Source organism: Panulirus ornatus, chromosome 57 (genome assembly GCF_036320965.1).
Source record: "Panulirus ornatus isolate Po-2019 chromosome 57, ASM3632096v1, whole genome shotgun sequence".
Taxonomy (NCBI): domain Eukaryota; kingdom Metazoa; phylum Arthropoda; class Malacostraca; order Decapoda; family Palinuridae; genus Panulirus; species Panulirus ornatus.
The window spans coordinates 16878694-16897059 of record NC_092280.1 but is presented as its reverse complement, the minus strand read 5'-3'; the positions used below and the strand labels follow the sequence as shown (position 1 = coordinate 16897059).

General features: G+C 41.4%; 1 protein-coding gene across 1 annotated transcript in view; it reads right to left on the bottom strand.

Moving 5' to 3' along the window:
- Positions 1-18366, bottom strand: part of LOC139766186 (voltage-dependent T-type calcium channel subunit alpha-1G-like) — a 1124919-nt gene that overhangs the window by 497679 nt on the left and 608874 nt on the right. Inside the window, exon 13 of the mRNA XM_071694457.1 lies at positions 940-1560. Coding sequence (XP_071550558.1) covers positions 940-1560 — 621 coding nt within the window. The remainder of the gene's footprint in view (positions 1-939; positions 1561-18366) is intronic.

Here is an 18366-nt window from a genome sequence, read left to right as displayed (position 1 = left end):
TAATAATAATAACAATAATAATAATAATAATAATAATACTAATATAGCTTGCTGGCACAAAGCTCTAATCTATCCTGAAAAAGATTATGGTGATGCCTTTTGGTTATAAATACTTACTATCACACATTATTTGGTTACACTCCTTTCAGAGTACATCTTAATAATTCTTGTTTACTCTTTCTACATCAGTTATTAATTTTTTGTTTGGATTGCCATCAAATAATATGATAAAATTTTAATCTTTAATATGATGATGACAGCAACATCCCTGAGCATTAGATTTGAACCCAATGATCTTCTACTCCCAACTGCTATTGTACTCCTAAAATTGGGACAGTCAAACTTTATATCATATTACAATCAAATGTCATAGAATATTATTTCATATGCTGTATTATCATACCAACACTCCATTTTGAGTAATTCTTAAGATATTCTTGTTTACTCTTTTTATGTCGGTTATTCACTCTTTTGTTGTTTGGACTGCCATCAAATAAACAATATGAAAATTTTTAATCTGCTGATCCTGGCAACATCCCTAAACATTAGATTTGAATCCACTGATCTTCCACTCCCAATTGCTATTGTACTCCTAAAATTGGGACAGTCATATTTCTAATTTCATTATAATTATATATCATATCATATAATTTCATATATTGTATCATTATACTACATTCTATTCTATTCTATCATGTATGTGTAAGTGTGTTTAATGTAAAATTACAAGTATTCTAAAACCTACTAAAGCGTGCAGTCACCACTCACCATACTCAAGTCTAAGAAAAACTAGCACTCTGATTATAGAAAAAAAACAGAACAGAAGGCTACACAGAGTGCCTAGTACTACACTAGGTAACATGGAGTTAATAAGACAGGACACGCCTAATCACTTGATGCTGACACTAAGTAAGTTTCAGCCATCTACTAGTTGAGTACCTCTGCTGGCCGATCACCCTCCTGAAGGCTTACAGATGGCTGCATCTCTTCTCCTTGAATGTCATTCGATATCTCCAAGCCTTGAGACTGGTGTAAGGGGCTCTCCTTTAACCCAGGAAATATGGCTTCTGGCATCTCCACTAAGGTGCCCTTGGACATTACCTCTGTGGCTATGTCTTTGGACATATCAGTTGGTGAACACTTAGACACCTCTGTTGGTATGCCCCTAGACATCACCTTCTCAGATATGCCCTCGGCCATTACCTCTGTAGATGTACCCATAGTCATCATCGATGTAGCAGAGTCTTTAGGCACTTTACTGACAGAGCCAATGGACACCACTTCCGATGATATGCTCTTTGGCATCTCAGAGGCTGTACCCGCGGACATCTCAGCAGGTGTACCCTTCGAAAGTTCAAGAAAGGCAGCCTTTGTAACCTCCAGAGGATCATCCTTCGTCTTTTCCAAGGAGCTGGCCTTTGATGGGGATGTCTTCTTGTCCTCTTCCTGTCGACTTGGGTTGTCATCATCACTTCCATCACTTGCCTGTTCCAAAGCTCTCTGTTCTTTTCTCTTTTGCTTTTCCAGTTGTTTCTGCTCTTTTTCTAAGCGTTCATTTCGCTAAAAGATTGAATCATAATTAGATATACAGCACATCTATAAGTGATTTTCCTTACACAGTTCACTAAAAAAGTCAGCTGCCCTGGGTAAAAAAGAGTGACAAAGATAATTTATTCTACCTGGTGCTTTACAAGCCAAGTAGTCCACTGCATCATGTGTATCATGATTACAACAGGACAGCTTCTTAGAAGTTATGATTATAAGAAGTCAGTTACTGCAGGATTCAATGGGATTATATGAGGTCAGTTGCCCAAACATCATGTAGAATAAAAGTATGGCTGCCTCTAGTCAAACTGCATTTCGTTTGTCAGCCTCAAGGATATCCTAAAGCTGAATAACTTAACCCAGAAAGTTTAGCAATATTTCAAAACTAAGATATTCTGGAATCTCAGAGGTTAAAAGGACACCCTAATAGGACAATAAAAGCACAGAGAAAGTTATGTATCTTTCACTAAATATAATGGTAGGAGATCTCCAAACCAAACATCTATTAAGTTAAAACACATCCAAAATCCAAACCCCCACATATTAAAAATTCCCTTGAAAAGTGCTGCAAGTTTTTGAAATGTGAATTCAAGGTAATAGTCTTCCATGCTTTTCTCCATTTTTGTGAGTTGTTTTTCATTTGTTCTTCATCAAGCTTCTATGTGACTGCTAAACTACCTCAATTCAAATTTTACATGTTAGATGTGGCAACAAGGAAGAATCTTGGATTAGTACAATACACATATGTTTTTCAGATGTTTTGTAAATAAATAAATTGACTAGTTGGTAAGGTTATTTAATGTATGTATGACTCATGGTGAGGTGCCTGAGGATTGGCGGAATGTGTGCATAGTGCCATTGTACAAAGGCAAAGGGGATAAGAGTGAGTGCTCAAATTTCAGAGGTATAAGTTTGTTGAGTATTCCTGGTAAATCATATGGGAGGGTATTGATTGAGAGGGTGAAGGCATGTACAGAGCATCAGATTGGGGAAAAGCAGTGTGGTTTCAGAAGTGGTAGAGGATGTGTGGATCAGGTGTTTGCTTTGAAGAATGTATGTGAGAAATACTAGAAAAGCAAATGGATTTGGAAAAGGCATATGATAGAGTTGACAGAGATGCTCTGTGGAAGGTATTAAGAATATATGGTGTGGGAGGCAAGTTGTTAGAAGCAGTGAAAAGTTTTTATCGAGGATGTAAGGCATGTGTACATGTAGGAAGAGAGGAAAGTGACTGGTTCTCAGTGAATGTAGGTTTGCGGCAGGGGTGTGTGATGTCTCCATGGTTGTTTAATTTGTTTATGGATGGGGTTGTTAGGGAGGTGAATGCAAGAGTTTTGGAAAGAGGGGCAAGTATGAAGTCTGTCGTGGATGAGAGAGCTTGGGAAGTGAGTCAGTTGTTGTTCGCTGATGATACAGCGCTGGTGGCTGATTCATGTGAGAAACTGCAGAGGCTGGTGACTGAGTTTGGTAAAGTGTGTGAAAGAAGAAAGTTAAGAGTAAATGTGAATAAGAGCAAGGTTATTAGGTACAGTAGGGTTGAGGGTCAAGTCAATTGGGAGGTAAGTTTGAATGGAGAAAAACTGGAGGAAGTAAAGTGTTTTAGATATCTGGGAGTGGATCTGGCAGCAGATGGAACCATGGAAGCGGAAGTGAATCATAGGGTGGGGGAGGGGGCGAAAATCCTGGGAGCCTTGAAAAATGTGTGGAAGTCGAGAACATTACCTCGGAAAGCAAAAATGGGTATGTTCCAACAATGTTGTATGGTTGCGAGGCGTGGGCTATGGATAGAGTTGTGCGCAGGAGGGTGGATGTGCTGGAAATGAGATGTTTGAGGACAATGTGTGGTGTGAGGAGGTTTGATCGAGTAAGTAACGTAAGGGTAAGAGAGATGTGTGGAAATAAAAAGAGCGTGGTTGAGAGAGCAGAAGAGGGTGTTTTGAAATGGTTTGGGCACATGGAGAGAATGAGTGAGGAAAGATTGACCAAGAGGATATATGTGTCGGAGGTGGAGGGAACGAGGAGAAGTGGGAGAGCAAATTGGAGGTGGAAAGATGGAGTGAAAAAGATTTTGTGTGATCGGGGCCTGAACATGCAGGAGGGTGAAAGGAGGGCAAGGAATAGAGTGATTTGGATCGATGTGGTATACCGGGGTTGATGTGCTGTCAGTGGATTGAATCAGGGCATGTGAAGCGTCTGGGGTAAACCATGGAAAGCTGTGTAGGTTTGTATATTTGCGTGTGTGGACGTGTATGTATATACATGTGTATGGGGGTGGGTTGGGCCATTTCTTTTGTCTGTTTCCTTGCGCTACCTCGCAAACACAGGAGACAGCGACAAAGCAAAAAAAAAAAAAAAAATATATATATATATACATGCAGGTACAGACCCATTTATCCAGATTACAGAAAACCATAAGTTCCAGAAATCTGGATCTTTTTTTAGACTGGCTAGTTTTAAATGTGGTGGAATTTGTAGATCAAACAGACCCTGCTTTAGAAGATTATTAATTTGCATCTCTTCAATACAATTTTGTCTTTTATCTTTCATTGTTTATTCTAGATTTTACATATACATTAGGCTCTGTGTTCCATAAAACCGGAAAATCATGAAATCCAAGTCACTTCTGGTCAAAAGCTTTCTAGATAAATGGTTTGGTACCTGTGTTGTTGATTGGTTGGTAAGGATATTCAGTGTATGTATGGATCAGGGTGAAGTGCCTGAGGATTGACAAAATGCATGTATGGTGCCACTGTATAAAAGCAAATGGGAAAAAGGCGAGTGTTCAAACTAAAGAGATATAAGTTTGTTAAGTATGCTTGATAAGTTGTATGGGAGGGTATTGATTGAGAGGGTGAAGGCATGTACATGTACAGAGCATCAGATTGGGGAGGGGCAGTGTGGTTTCAGACATGGTAGAGGATGTGTGGATCAGGTGTTTGCTTTGAAGAATGTGTTTGAGAAATACTTGCAAAAACAGATGGATGTATATGTGGCATTTATGGATCTTGAGAAGGCATATAATAGGTCTGATAGAGATGCTTTGTGGAAGGTAATATATGGTGTGGGAGGTGTGATGCTAGTACCAGTGAAAAGCTTTTATCAGATGTGTAAGGCATGTGTACAAGTGAAAAGAGAGTAGAGCAAATGGTCCCCAGTGAAGGTTGGTCTGCTGCAGGGGTGTTTGATGTCACCATGGTTCCTTAATTTCTTTATGGATGGGGTGGTGAAGGAGGTACATGCAAGAGTTTTGGAGAGAGGGACAAGTATGCAGACTGTTGGGGATGAGAGGGCCTGGGAAGTGAGTTTGTTGTTGTTCACTGATGATACAGCACTGGTGGCTGATTCAAGTGAGAAACTGCAGAAGTTGTTGACTAAGTTTGGAAGTGTGTGTGAAAGGAGAAAGTTAAGAATAAATGTGAGGTGAAGCAAGGTTGTTAGATTCACAGGGGTTAAGGAACAAGTTAGTAGGAATGTCAAGTTAATTGTGATGTAATTTTAATGGAGGAAAAATTAGAGAAAGTGAAGTGTATGAGATATTTGGGAGTGGACTTGGCAGCAAAGGGAACCATGGAAGTGTAAGTGAATCTTTGGGTCGGGAGGGGGCGAAGGTTCTGAGATCAATGAAGAATGCAAAGACTGAGAGAATGTTATCTCGGTGGTCAAAAACAGGTATGTTTAAAGGAATAGTAGTTCCAACAATATCATATGGTTGCAAAGCATGCTATATATAGAGTTGTGCAGAGGAGGGTAGATGTGTTGGAAATGAAATATTTAAGGACAACAATGTGAGGTGGTTTGATCAAGAAAGTGATAAAAGGGTGAGATATGTGTGAAAATAAAAAGTGTGGATGAGAGAGCAGATGAGGGTGTGTTGAAATAACTTGGACATATGGAGACAATGAGTGAGGAAAGATTGATAAAGAGAATATATCCATCAGAAGTGAATGGAAAGAGGAGAAGCAGGAGACCAAATTGGAGATGGGAGGATGGAATGAAAAAAATTTTGAGTGATCAGGGCCTGAATATGCTTGATGGTGAAAGGCATGCAAGGAACAGAGTGAATTGGAATGTAAACATGCCATCAATGGACTGAACCAGGGTATGGGAAATGTCTGAGGTAAACCATGGAAAGACCTGTGGCTCCTGGATGTGGATAGGGAGCTGTGGTTTTGGTGCATTACACATGACAGCCAGAGAATGAGTGAGAGAAGATGTGCCTTTTCTATATTTGTTTCCTGGAGCTACCTCACCAAGATGGGGGCAGTGGTTGGGGAGTGGGGTAGGAGAAGAGAATGTATATGTCAATACCTTTTCTTTTCCTTCATGCATTTGTGGTTTCCTGTGGGGAGGCATAACACTGGAAATGGATGAAGGTGAGCAAATATGAATATGTACATGTATATGTATATGCATGTATGTATATATATGTAAGTGTGTGTACACATATGCATAAATATGTCTTTCTTCGTCTGTGTCCTGGCACTACCTCGCTAATGTGTTGAAATGGTTTGGACACATGGAGAGAATGAGTGAGGAAAAATTGACAAAGAGGATATATGTGTCAGAGATGGAGGGAAGAAGGAGAAGTGGGAGACCAAATTGGAGGTGGAGGGATGAAATGAAAAAGGTTTTGAGTGATCAGGGCCTGAACATACAGGAGGGTGAAAAGCGTGCAAGGAGTGAATTGGAAAAATGTGGTATACCGAGGTCAATGTGCAGGTCAATGGATTGAACCAAGGCATGTAAAGCATTTGGAGTAAACAATGGAAAGGTGTGTAAGACCTGGATGTGGAAAGGGAGCTGTGGTTTTGGTGTGTTACATATGACAGCTAGAGACTGAGTGTGAATAAATGTGCACTTTTTTGTCTTTTCCTGGCGCTACCTTGCTCGAGGGGGGATGGGGGAATGGTATTTCATGCGTGGTGTGGTGGCAACAGGAATGGATGAACAGACGAAAGAATGGCCCAACCCACCCACTTACACATGTATATACATACACGCCCACACATGCAAATAGACATACCTATATATCTCAACATATACATATATATATATATATATATATATATATACACACAGACACATACATATATACACATGTACATAATTCATACTGTTTGCCTTTATTCATTCATATGTATGCATATGTTGAAATGTATATGTATGTATATGTGCATGTTTGGGCATTTATGTACCTATACATGTATATGAAGGGATGGGCCATTCTTCTGTTTCCTTACAGAGAAGGGTGCGAAGTGAGGATATTTTCCTCTTAGGCTCAGTCCTCTGTTCGTAACACTACCTCGCTAATGCGGGAAATGTTTGAAAGAATAGTGGTTCCAACAATGTTATAAGGTTGCGAGGCGTGGGCTATGTAAAGAGTTTTGCGCAGGAGGGTGGATGTGCTAGAAATGAGATGTTTGAGGACAATATGTGGTGTGAGATGGTTTGATCAAGTAAGTAATGATAGGGTAAGGGAGATGTGTGGTGATAAAAAGAGTGTGGTTGAGAGAGCAGAGGAGGGTGTTTTGAAATGGTTTGGTGACATGGAGAGAATAAGAGGAAAGATTGACCAAGAGGATATATGTGTCAAAGGTGGAGGGAACGAGGGGAAGTGGGAGACCAAATTGGAGGTGGAAAGATTGAGTGAAAAACATTTTGAGTAATTGGGGCCTGAACATGTAGGAGGGTGAAAGGGTGAAAGGCATGCAAGGAATAGAGTGAATTTGAATGATGTGGTATACCGGGGTCAACGTGCTATCAATGGATTGAACCAGGGCATGTGAAGTGTCTAGGGTAAACCATGGAAAGTTTTGTGGGGCCTGGATGTGGAAAGGAAGCTATGGTTTTGGTGCATTATTACATGGCAGCTAGAGACTGAGTGTGAACGAGTGTGGACTTTGTTGTCCTTTCTTAGCGCTACCTCACACACATGAGGGGGGAGGGGGTTGTTATTCCATGTGTGGTCAGGTGGTGATGGGAATGAATAAAGGCAGACAGTATGAATTACATACATGTGTATATATGTATATGTCTGTCTGTGTATATATATGTATATGTTGAGATGTACAGGTATGTATATGTGTGTGTGTGGACGTGTATGTATATATATGTGTATGTGGGTGGGTTGGGCCATTCTTTCATCTGTTTCCTTGTGCTACCTTGCTAACGCGGGAGACATCGACAAAGCAAAATAAAATAAAAAATTATATATATATATATATATATATATATATATATATATATATATATTTTATATTTATTATACTTTGTCGCTGTCTCCCGCGTTTGCGAGGTAGCGCAAGGAAACAGACGAAAGAAATGGCCCAACCCCCCCCATACACATGTATATACATACGTCCACACACGCAAATATACATACCTACACAGCTTTCCATGGTTTACCCCAGACGCTTCACATGCCTTGAATCAATCCACTGACAGCACATCAACCCCGGTATACCACATTGCTCCAATTCACTCTATTCCTTGCCCTCCTTTCACCCTCCTGCATGTTCAGGCCCCGATCACACAAAATCTTTTTCACTCCATCTTTCCACCTCCAATTTGGTCTCCCTCTTCTCCTCGTTCCCTCCACCTCCGACACATATATCCTCTTGGTCAATCTTTCCTCACTCATTCTCTCCATGTGCCCAAACCACTTCAAAACACCCTCTTCTGCTCTCTCAACCACGCTCTTTTTATTTCCACACATCTCTCTTACCCTTACGTTACTCACTCGATCAAACCACCTCACACCACACATTGTCCTCAAACATCTCATTTCCAGCACATCCATACTCCTGCACACAACTCTATCCATAGCCCACGCCTCGCAACCATACAACATTGTTGGAACCACTATTCCTTCAAACATACCCATTTTTGCTTTCCGAGATAATGCTCTCGACTTCCACACATTCTTCAAGGCCCCCAGAATTTTCGCCCCCTCCCCCACCCTATGATCCACTTCCGCTTCCATGGTTCCATCCGCTGCCAGATCCACTCCCAGATATCTAAAACACTTCACTTCCTCCAGTTTTTCTCCATTCAAACTCACCTCCCAATTGACTTGACCCTCAACCCTACTGTACCTAATAACCTTGCTCTTATTCACATTTACTCTTAAATTTGGTTGGAAAGTTATGGAATCATTACTTGAAAATTAAAATTTTATGGGTGGCCCTAATATCTGCTTAATATACTTTTGCTGTCAAAATGAAGCCATTTTTTACCCAGACCTTTTTTTCATGCTTCCCATTTCTTGTGTTAGCAAGGCAGCAACAAAAACAGACAAGAAATAGCCTCATTCACTCATATACAATCTCTAGCTGTCATGTAATGCACTGAAACTACAGTCTCCTATCCACTACCAGAGCCCAGCCACTTCCTATACCCTGGTTCAGTTCACTGACAGCACATTGCCCCCTGTAAACCCTATCACTCCAATGTACTGTATCCCAGGCAAGCCTGCATGTCCATGCCCTGAGCACTCAAATCTATACAACACCTTCAGGACTACTAAACCTTCAAACACATTCATTTTTGCCCTTCCAGATAGTAACCTCTCTTTCTATGCATTTCTGCATGCTCCTAGACTTTCGCTCCCTCCCCATCCTATGACTCGCTTCATCTCCCACGGCTCCATTAGTTGCCATGTCTACACCCAAGTATCTAAAACAATTCACTTCCTCAAAGTTTTCTCCATTCAACTCGCATCCTAACTGTTTCCACTGCTCTTGTTAACATTTACTGTCGACTTTATCCTTTCACATACTCTCCCAAACTCACAGTCAACTTCCTCCATTCACACACACTTCTAAACTCGAATCTGCCACCTGTACCACGTCATCAGCATACAACAAATGAATGACCTCCCAAGCTCCCCCATCCCCAACATACTGCATCCCTGCCCTTTTACAAAGACCCTTGCACTGACCTTCCTCACCAAAAGACAAATCAAACAATGGTGACATTGCACACCTATGCACACCTATATATATATATATATATATATATATATATATATATATATATATATATATGGTAAATTATATGGGAGGGTATTGATTGAGAGGGTGAAGGCATGTACAGAGCATCAGATTGGGGAAGAGCAGTGTGGTTTCAGAAGTGGTATAGGATGTGTGGATCAGGTGTTTGCTTTGAAGAATGTATGTGAGAAATACTTAGAGAAGCAAATGGATTTGTATATAGCATTTATGGATCTGGAGAAGGCATGACAGAGTTGATAGAGATGCTCTGTGGAAGGTATTAAGAATATATGGTGTGGGAGGCAAGTTGTTAGAAGCAGTGAAAAGTCTTTATCGAGGATGTAAGGCATGTGTGCGTGTAGGAAGAGAGGAAAGTGATTGGTTCTCAGTGAATGTAGGTTTGCGGCAGGGGTGTGTGATGTCTCCATGGTTGTTTAATTTGTTTATGGATGGGGTTATTAGGGAGGTGAATGCAAGAGTTTTGGAAAGAGGGGCAAGTATGAAGTCTGTTGTGGATGAGAGAGCTTGGGAAGTAAGTCAGTTGTTGTTCGCTGATGATACAGCGCTGGTGGCTGATTCATGTGAGAAACTGCAGAAGCTGGTGACTGAGTTTGGTAAAGTGTGTGAAAGAAGAAAGTTAAGAGTAAATGTGAATAAGAGCAAGGTTATTAGGTACAGTAGGGTTGAGGGTCAAGTCAACTGGGAGGTAAGTTTGAATGGAGAAAAACTGGAGGAAGTAAAGTGTTTTAGATATCTGGGAGTGGATCTGGCAGCAGATGGAACCATGGAAGCGGAAGTGAATCATAGGGTGGGGGAGGGGGCGAAAATCCTGGGAGCCTTAAAGAATGTGTGGAAGTCGAGAACATTTTCTAAGTATTTCTCACATACATTCTTCAAAGCAAACACCTGATCCACACATCCTCTACCACTTCGGAAACCACACTGCTCTTCCCCAATCTGATGCTCTGTACATGCCTTCACCCTCTCAATCAATACCCTCCCATATAATTTACCAGGAATACTCAACAAACTTACACCTCTGTAATTTGAGCACTCACTTTTATCCCCTTTGCCTTTGTACAAAGGCACTATGCAAGCATTCTGCCAATCCTCATGCACCTCACCATGAGTCATACATACATTAAATAACCTTACCAACCAGTCAACAATGCAGTAACCCTTTTTTAAATAAATTCCACTGCAATACCATCCAAACTCGCTGCCTTGCTGGCTTTCATCTTCCGCAAAGCTTTTACTACCTCTTCTCTGTTTACCAAATCATCCTCCCTAACCCTCTCACTTTGCATGCCACCTCAACCAAAACACCCTATATCTGCCACTCTATCATCAAACACATTCAACAAACCTTCAAAATATTCACTCCATCTCCTTCTCACATCACCACTACTTGTTATCACCTCCCATTAGCCCCCTTCAATGAAGTTCCTATTTCTTTCCTTGTCTTATGCACTTTATTTACCTCCTTCCAAAACATCTTTTCATTCTCCCTAAAATTTAATGATACTCTCTCACCCAAACTCTCATTTGCCCTCTTTTTCACCTCTTGCATCTTTCTCTTGACCTCCTGTCTCTTTCTTTTATACATCTCCCACTCATTTGCATTATTTCCCTGCAAACATCGTCCAAATGCCTCTCTCTTCTCTTTCACTAATAATCTTACTTCTTCATCCCACCACTCACTACCCTTTCTAATCTGCCCACCTCCCATGCTTTTCAAGCCATAAGCATCTTTTGCCCAAGCCATCATTGCTTCCCTAAATTCATCCCATTCCTCCCCCACTCCCATTACACCCTTTGTTCTCACCTTTTTCCAGTCTGTACTCAGTCTCTCCTGGCACATCCTCATACAAGTCTCCTTCCCAAGCTCACTTACTCTCACCACTCTTTTCACCCCAACATTCTCTCTTCTTTTCTGAAAACCTCTACAAATCTTCAACTTCGCCTCCAGAAGAAAATGATCAGACATCCCTCCAGTTGCACCCCTCAGCACATTAACATCCAAGTGTCTCTCTTTCACGCGCCTATCAATTAACACGTAATCCAATAACACTCTTTGGCCATCTCTCCTTTTTACATACGTATATTTATGTATATCTCTCTTTTTAAACCTGGTATTCCCAATCACCAGTCCTTTTTCAGCACATAAATCTACAAGCTCTTTACCATTACCTTGCTCTGTGGAAGGTATTAAGAATATATGGTGTGGGAAGCAAGTTGTTAGAAGCAGTGAAAAGTTTTTATCGAGGATGTAAGGCATGTGTACGTGTAGGAAGAGAGGAAAGTGATTGTTTCTCAGTGAATGTAGGTTTGCGGCAGGGGTGTGTGATGTCTCCATGATTGTTTAATTTGTTTATGGAAGGGGTTGTTAGAGAGGTGAATGCAAGAGTTTTGGAAAGAGTGGCAAGTATGCAGTCTGTTGTGGATAAGAGAGTTTGGGAAGCGAGTCAGTTGTTGTTCACTGATGATACAGCGCTGGTGGCTAATTCATGTGAGAAACTGCAGAAGGTAGTGACTGAGTTTGGTAAAGTGTGTGAAAGAAGAAAGCTGAGAGTAAATGTGAATAAGAGCAAGGTTATTAGGTACAGCAGGGTTGAGGGACAAGTCAAATGGGAGGTAAGTTTGAATGGAGAAAAACTGGAGGAAGTGAAGTGTTTTAGATATCTGGGAGTGGATCTGGCAGCGGATGGAACCATGGAAGCAGAAGTGAATAATAGGGTGGGGGAGGGGGAGAAAGTTCTGGGAGCGTTGAAGAATGTGTGGAAGTCGAGAACATTATCGCGGAAAGCAAAAATGGGTATGTTTGAAGGAATAGTGGTTCCAATAATGTTATATGGCTGCGAGGTGTGGGCTATGGATAGAGTTGTGCAGAGGAGGGTGGATGTGCTGGAAATGAGATGTTTGAGGACAATGTGTGGTGTGAGGTGGTTTGATCGAGTAAGTAATGTAAGGGTAAGAGAGATGTGTGGAAATAAAAAGAGCGTGGTTGAGAGAGCAGAAGAGGGTGTTTTGAAATGGTTTGGGCACATGGAGAGAATGAGTGAGGAAAGATTGACCAAGAGGATATATGTGTCGGAGGTGGAGGGAACGAGGAGAAGAGGGAGACCAAATTGGAGGTGGAAAGATGGAGTGAAAAAGATTTTGAGTGATCGGGGTCTGAATATGCAGGAGGGTGAAAGGTGTGCAAGGAATAGAGTGAATTGGAACAATGTGGTATACCGGGGTCGCTGTGCTGTCAATGGATTGAACCAGGGCATGTGAAGCATCTGGGGTAAACCATGGAAAGTTCTGTGGGGCCTGGATGTGGAAAGGGAGCTGTGGTTTCGGTGCATTATTACATGACAGCTAGAGACTGAGTGTAAATGAATGGGGCCTTTGTTGTCTTCTTAGCGCTACCTCACACACGTGAGGGGGGGAGAGGGTTGTTATTTCATGTGTGGCAGGGTGGCGATGGGAATGAATAAAGGCAGACTATGAATTATGTACATGTGTATATATGTATATGTCTGTGTGTGTATATATATGTATATGTTGAGATGTATAGGTATGTATATTTGCATGTGTGGATGTGTATGTATATACATTTGTATGTGGGTGGGTTGGGCCACTCTTTCGTCTGTTTCCTTGCGCTACATCGCTAATGCGGGAGACAGCAACAAAGCAAAATAAATAAATAAAAATAAATATGAATATATATATATATATATATATATATATATATATATATATATATATATATATATATATATAGAGTTGATAGAGATGCTCTGTGGAAGGTATTAAGAATATATGGTGTGGGAGGCAAGTTGTTAGAAGCAGTGAAAAGTTTTTATCGAGGATGTAAGGCATGTGTACGTGTAGGAAGAGAGGAAAGTGATTGGTTCTCAGTGAATGTAGGTTTGCGGCAGGGGTGTGTGATGTCTCCATGGTTGTTTAATTTGTTTATGGATGGGGTTGTTAGGGAGGTGAATGCAAGAGTTTGGAAAGAGGGGCAAGTATGAAGTCTGTTGGGGATGAGAGAGCTTGGGAAGTGAGTCAGTTGTTGTTCGCTGATGATACAGCGCTGGTGGCTGATTCATGTGAGAAACTGCAGAAGCTGGTGACTGAGTTTGGTAAAGTGTGTGAAAGAAGAAAGTTAAGAGTAAATGTGAATAAGAGCAAAGTTATTAGGTACAGTAGGGTTGAGGGTCAAGTCAATTGGGAGGTGAGTTTGAATGGAGAAAAACTGGAGGAAGTGAAGTGTTTTAGATATCTGGGAGTGGATCTGGCAGCGGATGGAACCATGGAAGCGGAAGTGGATCATAGGGTGGGGGAGGGGGCAAAAATTCTGGGAGCCTTGAAGAATGTGTGGAAGTCGAGAACATTATCTCGGAAAGCAAAAATGGGTATGTTTGAAGGAATAGTGGTTCCAACAATGTTGTATGGTTGCGAGGCGTGGACTATGGATAGAGTTGTGCGCAGGAGGATGGATGTGCTGGAAATGAGATGTTTGAGGACAATGTGTGGTCTGAGGTGGTTTGATCGAGTAAGTAATGTAAGGGTAAGAGAGATGTGTGGAAATAAAAAGAGCGTGGTTGAGAGAGCAGAAGAGGGTGTTTTGAAATGGTTTGGGCACATGGAGAGAATGAGTGAGGAAAGATTGACCAAGGGGATATATGTGTCGGAGGTGGAGGGAACGAGGAGAAGAGGGAGACCAATTTGGAGGTGGAAAGATGGAGTGAAAAAGATTTTGTGTGATCGGGGCCTGAACATGCAGGAGGGTGAAAGGAGGGCAAGGAATAGAGTGAATTGGAGCGATGTGGTATACCGGGGCTGACGTGCTGTCAGTGGATTGAATCAAGGCATGTGAAGCGTCTGGGGTAAACCATGGAAAGCTGTGTAGGTATGTATATTTGCGTGTGTGGACGTATGTATATACATGTGTATGGGGGGGTGGGGCCATTTCTTTCGTCTGTTTCCTTGCGCTACCTCGCAAACGCGGGAGACAGCGACAAAGTATAATAAAAAATAAAATATATATATATATATATATATATATATATATATATATATATATATATATATATATATAACCCACCCCATACACATGTATATACATACGTTCACACACGCAAATATACATACCTACATAGCTTTCCATGGTTTACCCCAGACGCTTCACATGCCCTGATTCAATCCACTGACAGCACGTCAACCCCGGTATACCACATCGATCCAATTCACTCTATTCCTTGCCCTCCTTTCACCCTCTTGCATGTTCAGGCCCCGATCACACAAAATCTTTTTCACTCCATCTTTCCACCTCCAATTTGGTCTCCCACTTCTCCTCGTTCCCTCCACCTCCGACACATATATCCTCTTGGTCAATCTTTCCTCACTCATTCTCTCCATGTGCCCAAACCATTTCAAAACACCCTCTTCTGCTCTCTCAACCACGCTCTTTTTATTTCCACACATCTCTTACCCTTATGTTACTTACTCGATCAAAACACCTCACACCACACATTGTCCTCAAACATCTCATTTCCAGCCCATCCATCCTCCTGTGCACAACTCTATCCATAGCCCACGCCTCGCAACCATACAACATTGTTGGAACCACTATTCCTTCAAACATACCCATTTTTGCTTTCCGAGATAATGTTCTCGACTTCCACACATTCTTCAAGGCTCCCAGGATTTTTGCCCCCTCCCCCACCCTATGATCCATTTCTGCTTCCATGGTTCCATCCGCTGCCAGATCCACTCCCAGATATCTAAAACACTTTACTTCCTCCAGTTTTTCTCCATTCAAACTTACCTCCCAATTGACTTGACCCTCAACCCTACTGTACCTAATTACCTTGCTCTTATTCACATTTACTCTTAACTTTCTTCTTTCACACACTTTACCAAACTCAGTCACCAGCTTCTGCAGTTTCTCACATGAATCAGCCACCAGCGCTGTATCATCAGCGAACAACAACTGACTCACTTCCCAAGCTCTCTCATCCCCAACAGACTTCATACTTGCCCCTCTTTCCAAAACTCTTGCATTCACCTCCCTAACAACCCCATCCATAAACAAATTAAACAACCATGGAGATATCACACACCCCTGCCGCAAACCTACATTCACTGAGAACCAATCACTTTCCTCTCTTCCTACACGTACACATGCCTCTATATATATATATATATATATATATATATATATATATATATATATATATATATATATATATATATATATATAAGAAAGGTGCAAAAGGTGAAAAAGAGGGCAAATGAGAGTTGAGGTGAGAGAGTATCATTAAATTTTCGGGAGAATAAAAAGATGTTTTGGAAGGAGGTAAATAAACTGCGTAAGATGAGAGAACAAGTGGGAACATAGGTAAAGGGAGCTAATGGGGAGGTAATAACAAGAAGTGGTGATGTGAGAAGGAGATGGAGTGAGTATTTTGAAGGTTTGATGAATGTGTCAGATGACAGAGTGGCAGATATAGGGTGATTTGGTTGAGGTGGTGTGCAAAGTGAGATGGTTAGGGAGAATGACTTGATAAACAGAGAAGAGGTAGTGAAAGTTTTGCGGAAGATGAAAGCCAGCAAGGCAGTGGGTTTGGATGGTATTACAGTCGAATTTATTAAAAAAGAGGGTGACTGTGTTGATGACTGGTTGGTAACGATATTCAATGTATGTATGGCTCATGGTGAAGTGCCTGAGGATTGGCGCAATGCATGCATAGTGCCATTGTACAAAGGTAAAGGGGATAAAGGTGAGTATTCAAATTACAGAGGTATAAGTTTGTTGAGTAATCCTGGGAAATGATATGGGAGGGTATTGACCGAGAGGGTGAAGGCATGTACAGAGCATCAGATTGGGGAGGAACAGTGTGGTTTCAGTAGTGGAAGAGGATGTGTGGATGAGGTGTATGCTTTGAAGAATGTATGTGAGAAATACTTAGAAAAACAAATGGATTTGTATGAAGCATTTTTGGATCTGAAGAATGCATATGATAGAGATGATAGATGCTCTGTGGAAGGTATTAAGAATATATGGTATGGGAGAAAAATTGCTACAGGCAGTGAAAAGTTTTTATTGAGAATCTAAGGCATGTGTAAGAGTAGGAAGAGAGGAAAGTGATTGGTTCTCAGTGAATGTCGGTTTGTGGCAGGGGTGTGTGATGTCTCCATGGTTGTTTAATCTGTTTATGGATGGGGTTGTTAGGAAGGTGACTGAAAGAGTTTTGGCGATAGGGACAAGTATGCAGTATGTTGTGAATGAAAGGGCTTTGGAAGTGAGCCAGTTGTTGTTCTCTGATGATACAGCGCTGGTGGCTGATTCATGTGAGAAACTGCAGAAGCTGGTGACTGAGTTTGGTAAAGTGTGTAAAAGAAGAAAGTTAAGAGTAAATGTGAATAAGAGTAAGGTTATTAGGTACAGTAGGGTTGAGGGACAAGTCAAGTGGGAGGTAAGTTTGAATGGAGAAAAACTGGAGGAAGTGAAGTGTTTTAGATATCTGGGAGTGGATTTGGCAGCATATGGAACCATGGAAGCGGAAGTGAGTCACAGGGTGGGGGAGGAGGGCAAAAGTGCTGGGAGCATTGAAGAATGTGTGAAAGGCGAGAACATTATCTTGGAAAGCAAAAATGGGTATGTTTGAAGGAATAGTAGTTCCAACAATGTTATACGGTTGTGAGGCATGGGCTATAGATAGGGTTGTGCGAAGGTTGGATGTGATGGAAATGAGATGTCTGAGGACACTATGTGGTGTGAGGTGGTTTGATCGAGTAAGTAATGAAATGTGTGGTAATAAAAAGTGTGTGGAATAAAGTGTGTGATTGAGAGGGCAGAAGAGGATATATTGAAATGGTTTGGTCACATGGAGAGAAATGGTGAGGAAAGATTGACAAAGAGGATATATGCATCAGAGGTGGAGGGAATGAGAAGTGGGAGACCAAATTGGAGGTGGAAGGATGGAGTGAAAAACATTTTGAGCGATCAGGACCTGAACATGCAGGAGGATGAAAGGTGTGCAAGGAATAGAGTGAATTGGAACGATGTGGCATACCGGGGTCGATGCGCTGTCAGTGGATTGAACCAGGGCATGTGAAGCATCTGGGGCAATCCATGGAAATTTTTGTGGGGCCTGGATGTGAAAAGGGAGCTGTTGTTTCGGTGCATTATACATGACAGCTATAGAGACTGAGTGTGAATGAGTGTGGCCTTTGTTGTCTTTTCCTAGTGCTACCTCGCATGTGTGCAGGGGGAGGGGGTTGTCATTTCATGTGTGGCGGGGTGGCAACAGAAATGAATAAAGGTAGCAAGTATGAAGTGTGTGCATGTGTATATATGTATATGTCTGTGTATGTATATATATATGTATATGTTGAAATGTATAGGTATGTATATGTGTGCGTGTGTGGATATATATATATCTTTCTTTCATTTTCTTTCAAACTATTCGCCATTTCCCGCGTTAGCAAGGTAGCATTAAGAACAGAGGACTAGGCCTCTGAGGGAATATCCTAACGTGGCCCCCTTCTCTGTTCCTTCTTTTGGAAAATTCAAAAAAAAAAAAAGAGGGGAAGATTTCCAGCACCCCGCTCCCTTCCCTTTTAGTCGCCTTCTACGACACGCAGGGAATACGTGGGAAGTATTCTTTCTCCCCTATCCCCAGAGATAAATATATATATATATATATATTTATTTATTTTTATTTTGCTTTGTCACTGTCTCCCACGTTTGCGAGGTAGCGCAAGGAAACAGACGAAAGAAATGGCCTAACCCACCCCCATACGCATGTATATACATACATGTCCACACACGCAA